This window comes from Cephus cinctus, unplaced genomic scaffold (assembly GCF_000341935.2).
Source record: "Cephus cinctus unplaced genomic scaffold, Ccin1 Ccin1_scaffold0126, whole genome shotgun sequence".
NCBI classification, from domain to species: Eukaryota; Metazoa; Arthropoda; class Insecta; order Hymenoptera; family Cephidae; genus Cephus; species Cephus cinctus.
The window spans coordinates 257,880-275,620 of record NW_014332860.1 but is presented as its reverse complement, the minus strand read 5'-3'; the positions used below and the strand labels follow the sequence as shown (position 1 = coordinate 275,620).

Sequence of the window (17,741 nt, the reverse complement as noted above, 5' to 3'; positions counted from 1 at the left end):
CGCCTGTTGCAAGAGCACCAGACCGACTGGCGAAACGAATCTACGGCCTCACAATCCTCGCATAGCATGGCAAACCCTTGCTGTGGATTTAATGGGACCGTATCCTCGTACCAGTCGTGGGAAAAGATTCCTTCTAGTAGTCACCGATCTGTTCACGCGTTGGGTGGAAGCTTTCCCCCTCGGAAATTCTAAAGTCCCGACCTTGATCTGCACATTGGAAAAGGAAGTATTCTCGAGATGGGGATACCCTCAACATTTACTATCAGACAACGGACCTCAATTCACTAGCCAAATTTGGAAAGAAGCCGCACAAAAATGGGAAATACAATTGTGGACAACCCCAATTTATCACCCTCAGGCCAATCCAACCGAAGGACGCAACCAAGAAATCAAAAAGGGGTTGCGTCTACGACTCGAGCAGAGTCGTCACCGTACCTGGGATAGGTATATCCCAGAGATACTATTTAACCTTCGAAGACGTCAAAACGCCGCAACGGGACGTACTCCTGCTGAAGTACTCCTAGAGAAGAATCTCCAACGACCCGGAGATTGGCGGCTGAGAGCATGAGCACAAGGAAGAAGATCGACAACGATACCAGCAAGAGGCCCAAGTTCAGCAACAACGTTACCAAAAGCGTTATAAAGGCGAAATCAAACCACCCACTTATCAACCAGGTGACTGTGTTTACCTACGGGAGCATCCACTGTCGAATGCCGCCGAGGGATTCAACGCCGGATTCGCACCGCGACAAAGTGGACCATACGAAATTCTGACGCACCTCAGTGGAGGTACCTTTCCCATTGCAAAAAGCGGTCAAGCCATTAAGGTTCATGAGAAGTTGCTGCGGCCTGATCATCATGAACCCGCCGAGGCCGAGAAACCAGTAGAAGAATTTATCAAAGGTAGAAGAGATCCTTATGAACAGGACCCATGACGCTAACCACGGGCGTAGCGGAGGATCATCAGCAAGGGAAGAAGATGACGCCATGCACCGATACAAGTTACGAAAAAGGCAACCTATGAACTATCGCGAAACACGAACTTATGCCTCTCGGAAAGTGATAGGAAACAGTGTTCAGTGAAAGTGTTATTTCTAACTTCATTTTGTAATCATGTTTATAACCAGTTATATGTATGTTTTGTGAAAAGCAGGCAAGGATCTTTTTCAAGTGGGGGAGAATTGCTACCGGTTAGAAAATACAAAGAACCTTGCCTGCCTAATAATTCGCGCTCCCGCATAGTATCTTGAAAGTTCCATGGCTCGTTAGACAACGGTATTTTGAAAAAAACCAATTGTTGCGTTATTATCACCAAGGGAAAGTTACATAGCAACCCCTGATTTCAAGGGTATAAAAAGCCGCGAAATCGGGGTAATTTCAGTCAGTCTTGCCCCGACTGACCGACCAGTAACTGGTGAGTTGCAGAAGTGGTCTAACGACCTCGCTTCAGCCTCCTAGTCTCCCCGCAGTAACCTAGGTTCCGCTGCGAGGAACCCTGGTAAGGACTTTCGGCCGGTCTTAATAGACGCTCGGTTCTTAGCTCGCGCATGATCAGACCTCGAAGCAGTCGTCGAAGACGGAAGGCAAACGCTGCCCGACGCCGGCACCCCGTAACTTTGTAAAGCAATAAAAAAGGCTGGACAACCTCAGAATTGTTCTTAACAAAATCATCCATATTATTGAGCGTTAACAGGGGAATCGTCATCAATGGATTCGCCTCTGGCGCTAAAACATCCCCAGAGGCTGATTTCTGCTTTCTTTGTCTCCCGTTCTCTTATCGCTCCTTCTATTTCCGTCTCGCCAGCTACTGCTTCGTCGCTTCTTATGAGTGATGAGCAAGAAGCTTCAGCAGGTTCGCCATTCGCGGCCACCTTCAGCGCTCAGCCAGCACGCAGAGTTCACCGAGGAACCTGAGAGGATGGAACTGTGGAGTCGCAAGGGTGGACGAGTCACAAGGGAGCCAACAGAAATTTGACGGGGATTTTTCAGAGGAATTGAAAGAACGGGAAACCGCGAGGGCCGATCACGGGAGCACGTGTTCGACCTGATTGGCCCATGAAACGGAATTCCACAGTTGGCCATTTTCTACTTAGCCATCCTGACGACCCTTCTCTTTCTCTCTCGCGCTGCGAGAGAAGCGGGAACGACGTAACGATTTCAGTGCGTGGGGCAGAGGGATGGCGTCGGCATGTTTCACCGACGATAATTCCTTTCGGCTGCTGGAATTCTCGCTCGAAGCCACGTCGCGCGTAATTAGCAGATAGCAATTCCGCAATGTTACAGCGCGACGCCTCGCCTCCCTCCAGCCTGGAGCCCGAAACGTGCGCGCACCATTCCTCGCACGCTGAAACCAACTTTGTCTTCGAAACTATACAGTTATAGCTATACAGTTCGCCGATTGACTCCAGCCGCGCTTTTCCTTTTCCTTGCGGTTCGCCCTTCGCGAATATCAACCGAAGGAGGCAGCTGCCTGCACTTTCTAACGTCATTTCCTACCCCTAAATCTGGCGCACGTGTGCGCTCGTGCAGCATTCGACTAGATCGCCGGAGTGCCAGGGAATTCCATATCGATCTTTACTCTTTCATCTTTTTTTTTTCCTGTAGCCAAGAGCAAATCGAGAGGCCAAGGAATTACCAGGCGATATTCCCTTTGACAGTTTAATCTGCATTGGAGGGCGGAAGGCCGAGGCGTCAGGATTTGCACGCCTGGATGCTGCACGGATGCAGCCACCTACAGACGCAGCTGCTGCCAGGATGGAAGAACGCTGCCCGAGACTGCCGCGTTTCAAACTCTCGTCAAGCGGACGAAATTGTCCGGCCTGGCACTCGGCCTTTTCCTCCTTGGCCCTCCTACCCCCCTGCCTTATTTTATCCTCAAGCAGGAACCCGCCGGGCGAATAAGGCATCTCTTACTATCGCGAGGCGTCACTCTGTCGCCGTTACTTTAGCCGCGAAGCTAAATAGTTATGAACTGGAGCTCGGACGCTCGAGAGGCTAATTAACGGCTGATTATATGGGACTTTGGTAATGGCCTTCTTGCTCCGTCCCTTGCATGCTTAATCGCGAGGAACTTTCTTGCGACGACCAATTGACGAACTTAACTGCCCCCCTTCTCGTATAGCCAGTTTATTCCCAAGAGAGCCAGGAGGAAGACGTTAGTTGCCTCCGAGTGACACATTCGAGTCTCGCAGAACGTCGAACGCAAAATAGAGGATCCCTTTGAAATAGTCCTGGATGCGTCCCTGGCAGTGATATCAGCTCGGGCTGTCACGCGTCCTTTGCGCACTCACTCTCTGTCAGGACCCGCGGCGACGTTATCGCGGAACACTAGAGGGTAGTAACCGTCAGAATTACAAGACAGTTCGACGTTACGTTCTCGGGGTGTAACATCCCTTACTGAAAAGTCTATTTATTCTTCGCAGCCTGCAGCCTGCACCCTGCACTCACCCTACGGAATACGATGTTTCTGCACGAGATTCCCAACGTCAAGCTAATTTGTCGATACTTTTGCGAATAGTAGAGAAGGTAGGTACGCGTGGCTTGTGTAGGAATGACTTGTACAGGAATTACCTGGGAAAGAAGAAATTGCCGGAGTGAGCAGCGAGCGATCTGGGGAGCCGGATGAGGTCCAGGTCCAGGTCGGCACCAGCATCCCCAATGCGATCACCTGCCGCAAATCGCGCTGTGTGTCACCCCTCGTTTCCTGCGGTAATCACGTTAACGGGAACGTGATTTGGAACTTGAACCCTCCTTTAATGGGCCTCTTGTCCTCGTTGCTTTGGCGCTCAACAAGCGAGGCAATTGTCAGGCACCGAGCAGCACCGGTTGAGCCTTGATACTCTCGGCAGATTCCCTTCCCAGGAAATCGTGAATACGGTAATGGACGACCGATGGATGGATATAGGTATAGGCAGTGGAAAATGGAATGGAAGTGGGCGAAACGACGCCGTCCAGGAAGTCGTGTTAATTAGTCCGCGGGTGAGGAGTTACGGAATAACGGGAAAGGACGAGCTGTCGCAGATCGTATCCTTGACGCGTGACGGGCATGCCATGCTGATGTCCCGTTATTCTCGAATTATGCTGGCCCTATAAACTGCTAGCGGGAGCGAGAGTATCGAAGGGATCCACGAGAGCGAGAGAGAGAGAACAGATGGGAGGGACACGCAAGCTCGGCGCAGCGTCAGACAGGCGTTCGTCAGGAAGGTGCGGATGCGTCTGCCACGGGTCATGAGGTCATGAGAAACGGACGGATTCATGAACGTCCGATGCGCGTCTCGTGCGGACGTCAGCGTTGCCGAGGATTCGGAGAAATGTCCTGAGGCAAGTGGGAGCCTGTGGATTCTGGAAATCGTTCGGCAGGGTCCATCGGACAAACCACTGGAGGGACTGGAGGCTGCTGGGCGAGAGATCAGAGCCATCTACTTTGACTCCTTTGAGTTGGCTCCGGGCAAAAATGATAGATCTACTCAAAGTATCAACAGGGAGGGACGCTACACCAGCCACCTCGTCACTGATTGCGGATCAGCTTTAACGTTAGGGCTCGGAATGGCTAGTTCGCAGGGGATGAGTAATTTTCTGCTCGTGGAACAGTGTAGTTTCTATTGGCTCGTGGTGACGCCACTTCCCGTTAGCACGAGGCTCCGGAGCAACCCGCAGGCTGCACCCACCTTTCCTCCTGCCTCCCCTGCGGCTCTGATTAGCCTAAAGCTCGAATCCTCCCTCGTCCGGCCTTAACCGCCCCTCAGCCGGCAAATCCTCCTGAAAGGGTAATTGTTTGAAAGCCCTTGATCGGTAATTTCAGAGAGCGAAACTGAAAACAACGCAACACGGGATCCTAACTCGTTGACCTTATTTCGAGGTAATCGCGGGTGCCCCCCGCTTCTTTGAAAAGCTTCCGATTCTTCCGGTCCTTTGTCCTCGGAGACTCGGAGGCGTCTCGAGAACTCTGTTCGCTCCTGCCTCTGGTCCGGGTGCACGGAGATTCGTCAACTTGGACGCAGCTTCGTCTTTGTAGCCTCGTGACGTGGTGCCTGCGACGAATGAGTTATGAACCAATGAGACTATACTTACGATGTCTTCGATCCGCGAGCAACCCTTCCTCGCCGTGCAGACCAGGGCGACGATGACGACCCCGGCGATCATCAGGATCAGGAAAACGGCGAGTCTCCAGCCGTGATCTCTTTGGGGGATGAGTTTCTTAGCCGAAGGTAAATTCGCTACTTCGGCCGTCGAGACGCCCACGCGGGACGCCTTCACTAGGACGCTTCTAAGACGTCGCGACGCTTTCTCGCATGCCATCTTCGAGGGATTACTCTTCGAGCTGGATCTCGTCTTCAGGTGGACGTGATCCATCGCAGCGACAAGAAATCCTCGGATCTTCGATGCGAAGATTCTTCTAACGGGAGCCGACGGGACGACGCTTTCATCCCCGACGCCTTGCGGCTACGTTCATGCAGACCACCTGGCGACGCTCGGGAGAATCGGGCGTCGTCTCCGTAGCCATTCGCTGTCAGTCTCTCAGTGAGCTTTCACGTTGCGGCGTAGCGCCGTGACGCTGACTTGGGCACTTTTGACGGACGACGCCAGCGACGTCGACGTTGGCAGTCTGCTGTAAAGCGACGACACCATCAAAGATAGATTTCTCCTGCTTTATGCGATTCCTTCCCCAGGGAAAGATGCTCGATATCTCCGTTTAAGCTCGGCTAAATCAAAGTCGTTATATTTTTATGAGCTCATCCGCAGCGGCTGCTCTTAAAGGAGCATTCGAGAGGTGACGGGGTGATGGGGCGAGACCAGGGAACTCGAAAGAAATCCCAGTGCGAGATAGGAGGAGTGGGTGGACGTCGTGAAACGTGATCAGCAGCTTTCTCTTTCTCTCCGGTAGCGCAAATTCCCCAGGTTATTTCAAGAGAATAGTTAACAGTAAACCAGAGGCTAAATCTGATCTCGTTTCAACAGGATAATCGTCGAGGGATCCGTCTTCTCCTGGTGGCCTCCTGGAGACGCTTTACACTTGGCGCTTTTGACGCTTCGCACTTTAGGCTGCCGTGCAACAATAGGCTTTGTTGTATGCTCTCGCTTTCTCTCGACATCCATTGGTGATCTTTTACCTTTCACCTTTCACCTTTCTTTCAATGCATAGCTTAGCGTCACCCATTAACTATACTCCTCGGTGGAAAATTTATAACGTCCTGTTCAATTTCATCCTTCCTCCTGGCAGCTTCGACTTTTCTCTTCCTGTCTCAGCGGCGATGCTGATCCGCCTTCGGGATCTTCTACCGTAGATCCTAGATCCTAGATCCTAAAGCTTCCTAACCAAATTCGACGCTCTGACGATTAGTGGAATCGTCAGAAATAGTCCTTCAATTTTTCACCTCTTCTTATCGCGTTTTATTCTTTTGTTCTGAAACAAAAAAAGCAAGAGGAACCTTTTAAAACCTCCGGCGCTCGAGATGTGAATTTACATTACGTATTTAAGTTCAGCTGGATCGCATTGAGAATCGGAATTGTCGAGTATCAAATTATTGATGGTGTCGAATATGTATATGAATAATGCATTAGCCACCATCGCTTAGGAGGCGCGGAGCCCTTCGCTCGCCTTATCGCCTAATCGCCTAATTCAATCCTTATTAAAAAGCTCCCTATTTGGCTCTCCGGTTTGCCGAAACGGTGCAAAAATCGCCTAGCAAATTTATCCAAGCAATCTTTCCTCCGAAATGCAAACTATAGCGAAGGACGAAACTTTGAAGAAAGGCTCGGCTGGATTCTTTTCCTGCCTTCCCATTCCTTCTTCTCACTAAAAAAGAAAGCTCTTTGATAAATTTCTTTTTCCACGATAAGAATTAATAATATACCAGAAAAGACACGAGAACAGAGACCAGAATGACAGAATGATAAATATAACGCACTAAGAAGATGACGATAATGCATAAGAATTTGCAGCTTGTCACTTCCGGTATGCAGTCCATCCGACAGGTTGCGGTCGCTTTAGAAATGTCAAAATAGTCCACGGAAAGTCGACGGAGAAAATGGTTCAAGAAACGGAAGCCAGCTGGGAAAAAGATGAGTAAACGAAATAATAAATAGGTATCGAGTGCCTCGATCCGAACGGCGAGCGCCGACTGATCAGCTTCGCCAATTTCATCGGTTTTTATTAATCAGAATTTGTTATTGGAAGTACGAGGTTTTTAGCGAGCGAACATCTTCCTCTCGTCCCTCTTCGATTCTCTATCGCCCATCCGCGGAATGTGCCGCAAACTTCGAAATTCCAATCCTCGAAACCTGAAAATAAATTTTAGTTTCCCTAATCGGTTCTTCCCCTTTTAACTTCTTCTCTGGTACAGCGCGACTTGGATCTTTAGTATCGGCAGATGAAAACGAATCTTCTCGATATTCACCAGAGATTCTTCTCTCGTTCTCTAGTCGCGTTCTTCGACCGTTGGACCAGTCCTAGCCCAAGCACTCGAAGGTTAACAGAGCGCGTCCAGCAGACTCTCTTTGGATTAATGCAAGAAATTGGCGAGAGACGCTGTGCGATTAGGAAAGACGGAAGGAGACAGCGATTAGATCGAATCTCGTCGCAGCTCATCGTCAGCACAGCCTTTGTGGCTTCGTGCAGCTTCTGCAGCTTCTGCACCTCACGGCTCTGGGCTCCGAAAGAGCATTAAATAAATCAACGGGGGCATAGATTCCAGGATTTTCCGGGGGGAGCATCCGCCCCCCCCCCCCCCCCCCCCCATCGTGATTCCAGGCTTCGACCCTCCGTATTATCAGAGACAACATTTTGAATCCGATGGAAACATTGTCATATCAGACGTGATGAAAGTTACACCGCGAATCATCTAAAGGCTGGAGACTTCTTGGTGCGCCGAGTTGAATCTTTTACTTTTGTTTGGCACCTGAGGCGAAGCGGAAGGGACTCCACGTGATAGGACGCAGGGCTCTCTCTCTCCCTCCCAAGCATAAAACTCTCAAGGATCGAGCCCCGATCACCATCAACTCGACCTATTTCTGCGACATTTTTCTTCTTTCGGTTATTCTTCCACCACAGAAAGAGATAGAAATGGTCCAGAGATTCTGCTGGATCTTCGTTCAACGTGCAATGTGGTAGGAAGCTCTAAGAAGAAGTTCGCTGTCAGATCGAACTCCTGGGTTAAGTTTAAGGCGGTCCAGATCCTCCGCGAGGAGGGTCGAGAGTGCGAAAACTAGCGCAATGAATAAATAAGCGATAGCCGAGAGAGAGAGAGACAGAGAGAGAGAGAGAGAGAGAGAGAGTCGCGTCCCCGAATGATTTATGACGGGATATATTGATGTGGTCCAGACGCGACCGAGTCCAGCTGGAGGAGGGGAAGAAAGAGATGCATAAGGAATCGTAAAAAGGAGCAAGAAAGAAGATTGTTGGGTGATCTCACTCTTGACTCTTCCTTAGCTTCGAGATTTCGCATTCCGCCCAATCCGCTCTGCTATCTTTAGGACGGTTCAGATGACTATAGTCTATGCTCCGGCATCGGGAACGCATGCGAAAGCGGCTGAGGCTTTGAGAGCGGCTTAACGTGATTTACCGAAGGACACGGCTATCCCGTAATATGGAGTTTGTTCCCGAAAGTCTTGAAAAAGTATCGAAACCTTGGAAACTCGAACCGCTTGGGAATAGCGACGGCAAACGGCAAACGTTGATGGCCGAATAAGCCAACGGGACATTCCGGAGCCGATTCTCCATTTAAACCACAAGAAAGAAGGAAATGAAGAATTCGATTTCGAGTCCATTTCGATCCTTTGAAAGTCTCTGGGCTGCTTTGGGGGAAGGTCGGCCGATCGATCGCCGATGAGACTCGAGGATTCACGAGGGCAAAGAAGTCCACGTACGGGAAGTCTGGGAAAGAAACTCGAGACACGTGATCGCGCACCCGATCAGGACCACCGGGTCCTGATGCTCCTGTGGTGATCGCGATGATCGGGAGTCGGCATGGTGGTCTTAGAAATGAAATTTCGGAGTTTCTCGCAGCGCGAGTAGATTTTATTAGGAGGAATAAAAATGCAAAAGTTTAGCGGGACGCCACCGACATCTGGCGCTTCGACATTCACGTGCTGGCGTCGTAAGATTTCGAATCAAAAAGTGAAAAACCCATCCGCGACGAACGAATTGCGCACTGATGCGTCCATCCGTAAATCGCAGCATCCCGTTCGACTCTTCTTCTTCTCTTATCCTCTCCTTCACACGACGTCTCACCGAGTACTTATCGATCACGATTTCCTCTTTTGAGAATCTTTTATTAATTCAACTGAAGACTTACTATCCCTTAAAAAGACAAGCCCCCAAGCGCAACCCTTCGAATCGCGCATGTTCCTTACACGTGGTCCATTCTTACTTGCGCGTGTTGCTTCTGTACTTTCCCTTTCCGTCGTTTCCACAATTCCTTCGGAAAAGTTGCCCGCCAATTTTCCAGGTTTTCGCGCGACTCAAGTTTCGAGCGTCGCGCTGCAATCGAACGGGAAGAAAGTTTCTTTGGCTTACTATTAGTTGGAAACGGATAGCATCCGGGAAATGCCAATGGGCCGAGGGCTGATTTACATCGGAGTCTCGTTAACAAGGAGCGAAAAAGCGATGCTCGCCTCTCGTTAACAATAAAAACGATTATCGAAGTTTCATTCGGACGGCTGGAAGTTGACTGTGGAATAGTCCCTGGACTGTTACGTGCTGGGACGCCGCACGGAGGAGATGCGGCTCCCACGTGCCGCTACCAATGGTCCAGCGGATTATCAGGATGCTTGCGCTTTTTCCTTCGACTCGTAATGCATCCGTGATTGATGCGCGATGCTAAACCGCACGCAGATCGTTTATTCCAATTGCAGAAAAATAAATGACGAATCTTGCCGGCAGAATTTCCATTCGCTATTCAAATCAATTCGCATCACAAAGGTAATTTACAGGCTGACCGATAGCACATTTTTTTATTACTGATTATTCGTGGAATCGCGTCTTACGCATTAACCTACTTTAGGTCGCGCGATGCACGACGCCTCTTCGTTTTTCCTTCGTTTTTCCCGGAAGCTAACGAACAGCTGCGAGCAGTCTGTCTGGGAAGGGGGCGAGAGGGGAGGGAAGGTGGTTAAAGGCAACAGTAAATACTCAGAAACGGACGGTTCTTACGAGTGCGGAATCGAAGAACGGAGGTTAAGACTCCCGGCGGAAGCGCAGCGCGAAAACTAATTCTTAGGGAGATCACCGTCTGACATGCACCGGCTGCAAGGTGCACTTCCGGTTGCTCCCAGGGCTGATGCAAGGGTCGAGCGCGCAGCAAATAGAAAGGATATGGCTTACGACAGATCGGGAGGATCATGGGAATCAAGGGATGCCGCTATCATGCTGCGAACCAAAATAAATAAGTATTGCGAAGCGAAATGAATAAGCTGATGGGGACTTGTGAGGTCCTTTGATGATCCTACCTCTTGGTTTTTAAATGAAGGCGATAATGGAAACACGCGTTGAGCACGCTCTCTCTCTCTCTCTCTCTCTCGGAAGGAGGAAGATACCTACTTGCCATGAGTCGGCTTCCTTCCCTCATCCATTCCGGAGACACCCGAGTCCCCTGTCCTTGACACCCCCGTCGCCGCGCGACTCCTTTTTGAAATACATTTGACAGGCAACAGCCACGAACACTGATAGGACTTGAGACTTTCACTCTCGGGGAAAGTGCCTAGTCAGATTAAATATAATCTCGCGAGGATTCGGAGGGTCGAAGGTGAAGAAGCAGCGTGCGAGGGGCAAAGTGGAAGAAGATAAAGAAGGAGGAGAGGGGATGGAAGGAAGTTCCGTGTCCGTTCGGCTCCGTAGACTTTGAAGAGTCCCAGTCGATCCCGGGACTGGCAGGACTTCCGGTCGAGACCGTAGACTCAGTCCCTGCCAGCGTCTAGGGAGTCAGCGCCGTTTAACATTACGGGCTTTCGACTCAAAAGTTCCTCCGTTGGCGGAGCAGGTCAAGTGTCACGGGAATATTGTGTCCACTGGTCAGCCTTGTCGATACTCATTCCTTTCGGGTGAAACCACCGCGTCCTTAAGCGTCCGCGACTGCGACGGATCAGTAAGCTCACGGGGAGTTTTGGACGACGGCCCGAACTCAATTGATTAGCTCCCGTTTACATGAAAAATGTAACTAACTGTAAAATGTAACGGACACGTGTTTTCCAGTGATCGAGTATCGACGCTGCCACTCGCGCACGAATCCTACATTATTCGACGGAAGCGAGGGAGGCTGGGAGCCAAGTGATCTGCGAGCCCTCGGGATTTAAAGGAACCGCAGTTCGCTGCGCCAGTGACGTAACAGCCTATCGGGATGCAGAATCCTGCGTCGGCTGGATTGCCCGTCGTCCGCGTGTCTACGCGCGGCCACGTCCGTTCGACGCTCGTGTTCGGACCTTGGGAATCTAAAGGCCGGATTTCTCTAGCCGGAAAGGAAATTCCATTGGCCTACGGATTTGCGAGTCGAGGTACCGCGTGTCTCTGGGAAGCAGGTCGATCGGACGCCACCTGAACTTGCAGGTCGTTATCGTGTAAGAAGATAGTACGTGAGGTGGGCTGAGTGGGATGCGGAAGAATTGACTTCCTGCCAAGGAATACCTTGTCGGAAGTTGTCGTTGAGCTACGCAGAGGAGGACTCAGTCTTGACGGCACTTCCTGGAATTTAGCACTGTCAATGCCATGGATTCGTACTCTTTAACACCATTCCTAGAGGCGCGCTTTATCCCACATAAAGATCTGAAGGACGAACGTGGATCTCGCGATTGTCACACTTGCGTCACACCGTGTTGCGCTTTGCGACTGACGAGTCGGAAGAGAGAACGGGCGAAGGCAGGAAGGAAGGAGATAACGAGCCTCGTGCCTCCTAGCCAAGTTCCCAGAGATCTGCACCGAGCATCTTCGGAGGCGTCGCGGCGCTCACTGCAGAGGCGTCGCGGCGCACCCGCCCTTATAGCATCGTGTTCCGTCCACCCCTCCCCTTCACCCTCCGCGCGCACGTTCTCCTGTCACTCGCCGACGCAAGCGTCCTGACGCCCGGCGTCGAAGAGGCCGGAGCGTGCTCACTCCCAAGTCCAGTCTGCAGGATCGCCTCGTGCCTCCCAAACGGGGCCTGCGGACGTTCCTGGTTCCCATTTCACGTTTCCCGGTTTATCCCCTCGCTCGGAATGGACCGACTAAACATCCTCCCGGAGGATCCGAAGGAGTCTCTACTATGAATGTGGTGATAAAGTCAAGTGGCTAAAAATTCTATTAGAGATAGATAGATCAAGACTTGACCTTCCTCGGATCTTCCTTCAGAACCTGCACCAATTGCCGGAAGTTATACTTGGAAGCCATTCCCGCCCTCCTGTAGACGGCCTAATCTGAGCCATTGAGGAATTAAATTCTCCCTGGTTCGGAGGAGCAGCAAAGGACAGAAGCACGACTACCCGCCCTCCAACCGGAAATAGGCCGTGTCGCGTAGCGGCAGGGGCGTCTCTCGGTTGTAATTCTTAATCTGAATCTTCAGCAGAGGACTGAATTCCATGTCCGATCGGAGGACTCGCGCTTTCCGCACGAATCACTTATTTTGGTTCCCGTGCAGCCCGTCCGGTCGCCAAGCTTCGCTCAAGGCGAATTCCCCTGCAAAGAAGTTAAGAGAGTGCATGTGTTTCCGTATGACATTCCTTAGGTGATTCTCAAATGAGTCCCACGTCTGGGTTGACGTCGACGAATGTTCGGCCGTCCGTTCCAGCAGCTCCGGCCGAGACTCAAGTTTATCCATCACGAGGCTGGACGGCTGGACGGCTGGACACCTTCAGCCCCGATCGTTGCGCCGCTTTTGGCACCCTTGGAGAAACAATTGAGAAGATGCTGCTGGTTCATCGGGTTAAGAATTTCTTTCTTTCTCGACCACTGGTCCAGCATCCGCCAGACAGCTGCACTATTTTCGTGTCCTCCTAGCTCATTTCCAAAAATTCTCTACGTACCTTCGCTCCTGCACAATTTTTCCCTTTTTTCCCCACACTGTCAGGTTCAGAGGTTAAAGAATACCTCAGTTTGTATGAAACATTTCGTGCATTTTATTATAAGAACATACATTGGCAATGCGCGATTGGTATAAAACGAGGACAGATACGGCACGTCCCGTCCAAATCGTGCGAACGCAGCGAAACACTTATGTATACGTGTACGAAGTATCTCTAGGGGAAGTATTATAATAACATAAAAGATATTACAGACGCGTAGTGGGGCGATGCTGCGTGAGAGTGGCTCTAGAAAATCCTAAAAAATGCTTCTTCGCTCCATCGGCGAGCCACGAGTACAATTTCACTTTACACGCAGCACATCAAGTATGACGTTAGATTAATTCATCTGAAACGCGAGGATGCTCCTTGGCTATAGTCGCCTCGTCGCCTCGCCACCTCGCCAAGGAGACCATTCCCATCTGCTTTACGTCTGCCTACGTAATACATACGTCTATCCGCCACTCTACCTATATGTCACTCGCATAGACATATAGATAGAGCGCCATAAAAGGCGATGGGGGATCCATTTTATAGATAAAGCATGCATTCTGCATCGCAAGAATGGGATGCAGGATCGATCGGGCGGTGAGTTCGTCCTTTCGATAAGAGTAAGGCACTTCTGACTCTATTTGCGCGCGATAAATAAATAATACAGGAGGGAGGGATTAGACGGGGAAAATAAAAGACAAAAAGGATATTGGGAAGACGTCGGATCAATTCCCACGAGCCAAGATTCTCGTGATCGATAGCGCCGATCGAGCAATCCTGCTTGGAAAGAAATTGACATGTAAATTGAGAAAAATATTCTATCCTCTAGCGCGTGTCCTCCCGTTTTTCCAATGGACCGACGGGACAATGATGACGACATCGGGAGGAGCACGATGAGCAAACTGAGCAGGATAACTGTAAACGGGACGCGGAACGGTGCGAGATCCTCGTGAGGGTCTCTCCCCCCCCCCTCCCACAGCCTCCGAGAGAACCTGGACCTAGACGATCGAGTAGTCCTCGAGAAGAGTCTCGCCAAAGTGGGTGACCACGTAGTCGTGGTAGTACATCATGATGCAAAGTGGCTGGCCGATTATCAGACTGGACCAGACGACGATGTTTCCCCATCGGGCGCCGCAACGCTTCTCCACTATCTTACTCAGGGCGGACAGAGGGATCTGAAAGAGTGAAAGACGTGTTCACGTGGCTGCCTTGCGCGGTTCTTCTCGTTCGCCGAGACTTGAGACAACTAATTCGAGTAATCAAGCTAATCTCACCTGTCCCATCATTCCCATGAATGCCCAAATTTTGAAAGTCTTGAGCGGCACGCTGACGAGGTACTCGTGGAAAAAGGCGCTGATGAAGAAGACCGTTATGCTGGCGGTAGACTTCCCGTAGCCCATCCCCACGATCGGTATGTAAAGATGCCTGAAGCAATAAGGATAGAATATTTAGGAAAAAAAAAAAAGAATACTCTCAGAAAGGCGCTCGTTCGGCTTTTGCCGCGACGATGGCAGCTCGGAAATGATATATGGAGATCGAATGGCTGACGCGTGCATCGGCCACAGCCATTTCCAATGCGACGTTCCATTACGCGGCCATTATAAAGGATCTGGAATAAAGAGCAGTAAGTGCGCCAGGGCGACGAGTATCGGCTTTTCCCATTACACTGCTGAAAGGCCGACTCCGTTCTTCCTTGAGGCTCCGCGCCAGTCTGGGCGCCTGATGCTCCTCCTCGTCCTCCTCTCCTTGGGATTCGATATTCCTCGAATATTATGTCATATCTTGGAACTTCAATCTTCCCGGCCGCCTTCGACTTCCGCTGATCGTGGAAGTTAAGGCTCGCAGGTTCGGCCTCCAGCGAGGACGTTGCTGCTCCTCTTTCGTGTTTTTCGGTCCTTTCGCTCGGCTTTGGGCAGTTCTCAGTGAAATTCTTGGCGAATACCAAAACGATTAGCCAGTGATTGCTATTTGCGAGAATGGCGCGCGGCCAGGAACGGTTCAAGGTTTCGTCAGGATGAGCGTTCTGGCACCTCGGAAATATTTGTTAATCTCGCGCGACGGCCCCGCGGTGAGAGTGTCTTCCGTTAAAAAAATCTAATTAAATGTCTTTAAACCGGGAGACTCGTTAACGAACTTTCCCTTCCCGGCGCGGCTGCGGGGTGGAACGTCGATTAAACGTCCTAACGATTTCCAAAAACGAGAACTTCCTGAGCCCCCCAAGCGCTCCGCTTCTTCTTCTGCTCCCGTTCGGGTACCGAACCGTCCCGCCTCCACGGTCGCCTTTGGCGACCCCAGTTCATTTCGCTTCTACGGAGCTCAAGGCGAACAGAAGAGAAAGGCAGAAACTTGGAAAAATGGTGAAATGCTTCAGGACGGAAAAAACTTGCGTTGCCTCGATGGAATCTCGATGTAGCGGAAGACACGATATATTTATTCTGGAAATGGAATCTGTCTGGACGCAGATGACGTAAAAAGAGTCGAATGATACAAACGTAAGAAAAATACAAGATACACTCACCGTATAGCCCATCGATGGACCGGTATGTTCCAGCTTCTCCAAAAAGTATCAATATTGTTAGAATTCCACCAGTCTCCGTAAAAGTTCCGATCCGCGAAATGCAGGAGTTCGCCCATAAGGTTCAAGTAGGAGTGGAAGACCAGATAGAAAAAGCACAGCCACATCAGATGATTCGGAATCTGCGAGCATCCAAATGAACTTACGTTAATCCACTCGAGTGTCGTTGTCCATCCCGCATTATCACCTGTTATCTCTGCTATCCGAATCGTCTGCATTATCTAACGGTATCTGCTCGCGCAACGACGACCACGATACCCGCGCCAATGATTTTCGCGATAATTCGGGGCGCTCGGTTTGCCTCTTTGTTGGATTCGCAGGATTCGCAGGATTCACAGGATTCACAGGATTCGATGCTTCGGATCGGTCACGTTTGCCCGTCTTTCTTTATTACGTGTCATTGTCGATCGTTCCTTCCCAATAGGAATTAACGAGTCGATCGAGCTATCAGAGAGTCCATGCGAAATTGGCAGAGTCGGAAAATTCGTCTGATTTATTTGCAGAAACGATTTGCTCACCAAAGAAGGCGGACTTCGGCCTGCGTCCCACGTGCTGGGTGGGAAGATCCTTTTTTTCTTTTTTCCACGATCCGTTAGTAAATCTGGCAGTTTGAACCATAATAGCCTGTGACGGAGCACGTGCGCCTGGTTCGCTGGCTGTTTGCGCCGAAGCGCGTGGCGATTTATCCTCTTTTGCTGCCGACTAACTTCTAACTCTCGTTCCTACCCTTTGCCTTGGCTGGCGCATTATCTATTTTTCTCTAAATCTAGCCCGGAGGCCCCGTTAACACGGTGTAACTGTGCGTTCCTAATAGGGACGTACAAAGCGGGCTGCGTTCTCTGGCTAATTTCGCTCTGAATATCGAGAGCCGTTCGGACGCGGCCAAATAAAAGTCCTAGCCAAAGCGCCGTAAACGGATTTGAGTGTGATGAACGAAAGGAAAGTGAAGAAAGTTTGGCAAAGAGAGGGAGAGAGGGCGCCCTTTTAATTTACACTCATCGCTACTCCAAAGAATTTGAAAGTTATTTCGGTTCCGTTTAGTTGGTAGGAAGTGGCGAATGCCTTTCCTACCACAATGGTGGATTCGTGCGAGTTCAGGCTGGTCCAGCAGGCTGACTCGAGAGGATGCTGGTATGTATCTCGGCTGGGGATTGCGCTACCAAACCAAACGAAAACAAGTCGAGTGAGGTCGACCGGGCTAGGAGTCCGGGAGTCGAGCCGAGTGAAGCGCAAAGTCAAAACGCGCCACGTGCTCCAGGCAGCCCTTTGCTGAAGTAGCAAAGGACTTAATAATGTTGCCGCAACAAAGGTGCGGTCAAGTTATCTCGGCCGCGAGCCACCCTCTTCTGCACTCGGAGCCACCCTAGTCCACCTCCTTCCTTCCTTCCTTCCTTCCTTCCTTTCTTTAAACGGGAAAACTTCTTCAGATCTTTTAATTTCGTTTCGCCAAAGGAATGCCCGCTGGCCGTCTTGACCCTCGGAATTCTCATAAGGAAAACATTAAAGCGGCAGGAAAGTCTCAAAGTTCTCCCTCTTGGCGCTACGTGGCGCTACGTGGCGCCAGGTGGACGCCAGGTGGTCGGAGCGACACTAGACGCTGTTGCTCCTCCGTCATTTCCCTGTAGCTTTCCCACTTCCTTTGTGCACTTCCCTCTTGCGCCAGCCTATTCGAGTTTGCGAGGTCCAATTCGTTCGGGATCTCTTTGAAAGCGGCGCGACTAACGTACTTCGTACCATTCGTACCATTCGTACCATTCGGCTTTCGCTCGAATGGCAACTCCGAGAGCACCGAATCTCGATTCTCCCCTCGACGCTCGACCTGCAGCAAAATCGTCCTACGTCATGTCCGTCGATCCTAAAGGGCCGCTATCATGCGATACGCACACCATGCTGCTGCGTGGCTGCGTGGCTGCGTGGCTGCGTGGGGCCAACGAGGACCAAGATAAACTTTCCGTTAAGGAGCTCCGATGATAACACTCAAATCCAAGATAGAATTACGAATAACTGACAATACTGAATATTCGTTTATGCAAAATTTCAACATGATTCGTCGTATAGTTTCTGTATAGATATACTCAACCTATAAAAATTAATAACTTGAAAATTCGATATCGAGGTTACTTTATATTTTCACGCTTTTATTTTCGAATCA

The 17,741-nt window shown here is 50.5% G+C and overlaps 1 protein-coding gene across 2 annotated transcripts in view; it reads right to left on the bottom strand.

Annotated features, from left to right (window-relative positions):
• Positions 1-13,056: 13,056 nt before the first annotated feature.
• Positions 13,057-17,741, bottom strand: part of LOC107262759 (diacylglycerol O-acyltransferase 1) — a 40,401-nt gene continuing 35,716 nt past the window's right edge. For both annotated transcript variants that reach the window (XM_015729288.2, XM_025080128.1), the window contains 3 exons: positions 15,533-15,711; positions 14,289-14,439; positions 13,057-14,189 (listed from right to left, as the gene is read on the bottom strand). In XM_015729288.2, coding sequence (XP_015584774.1) covers positions 14,013-14,189; positions 14,289-14,439; positions 15,533-15,711 — 507 coding nt within the window. In that variant the 3' untranslated portion in view covers positions 13,057-14,012. The remainder of the gene's footprint in view (positions 14,190-14,288; positions 14,440-15,532; positions 15,712-17,741) is intronic.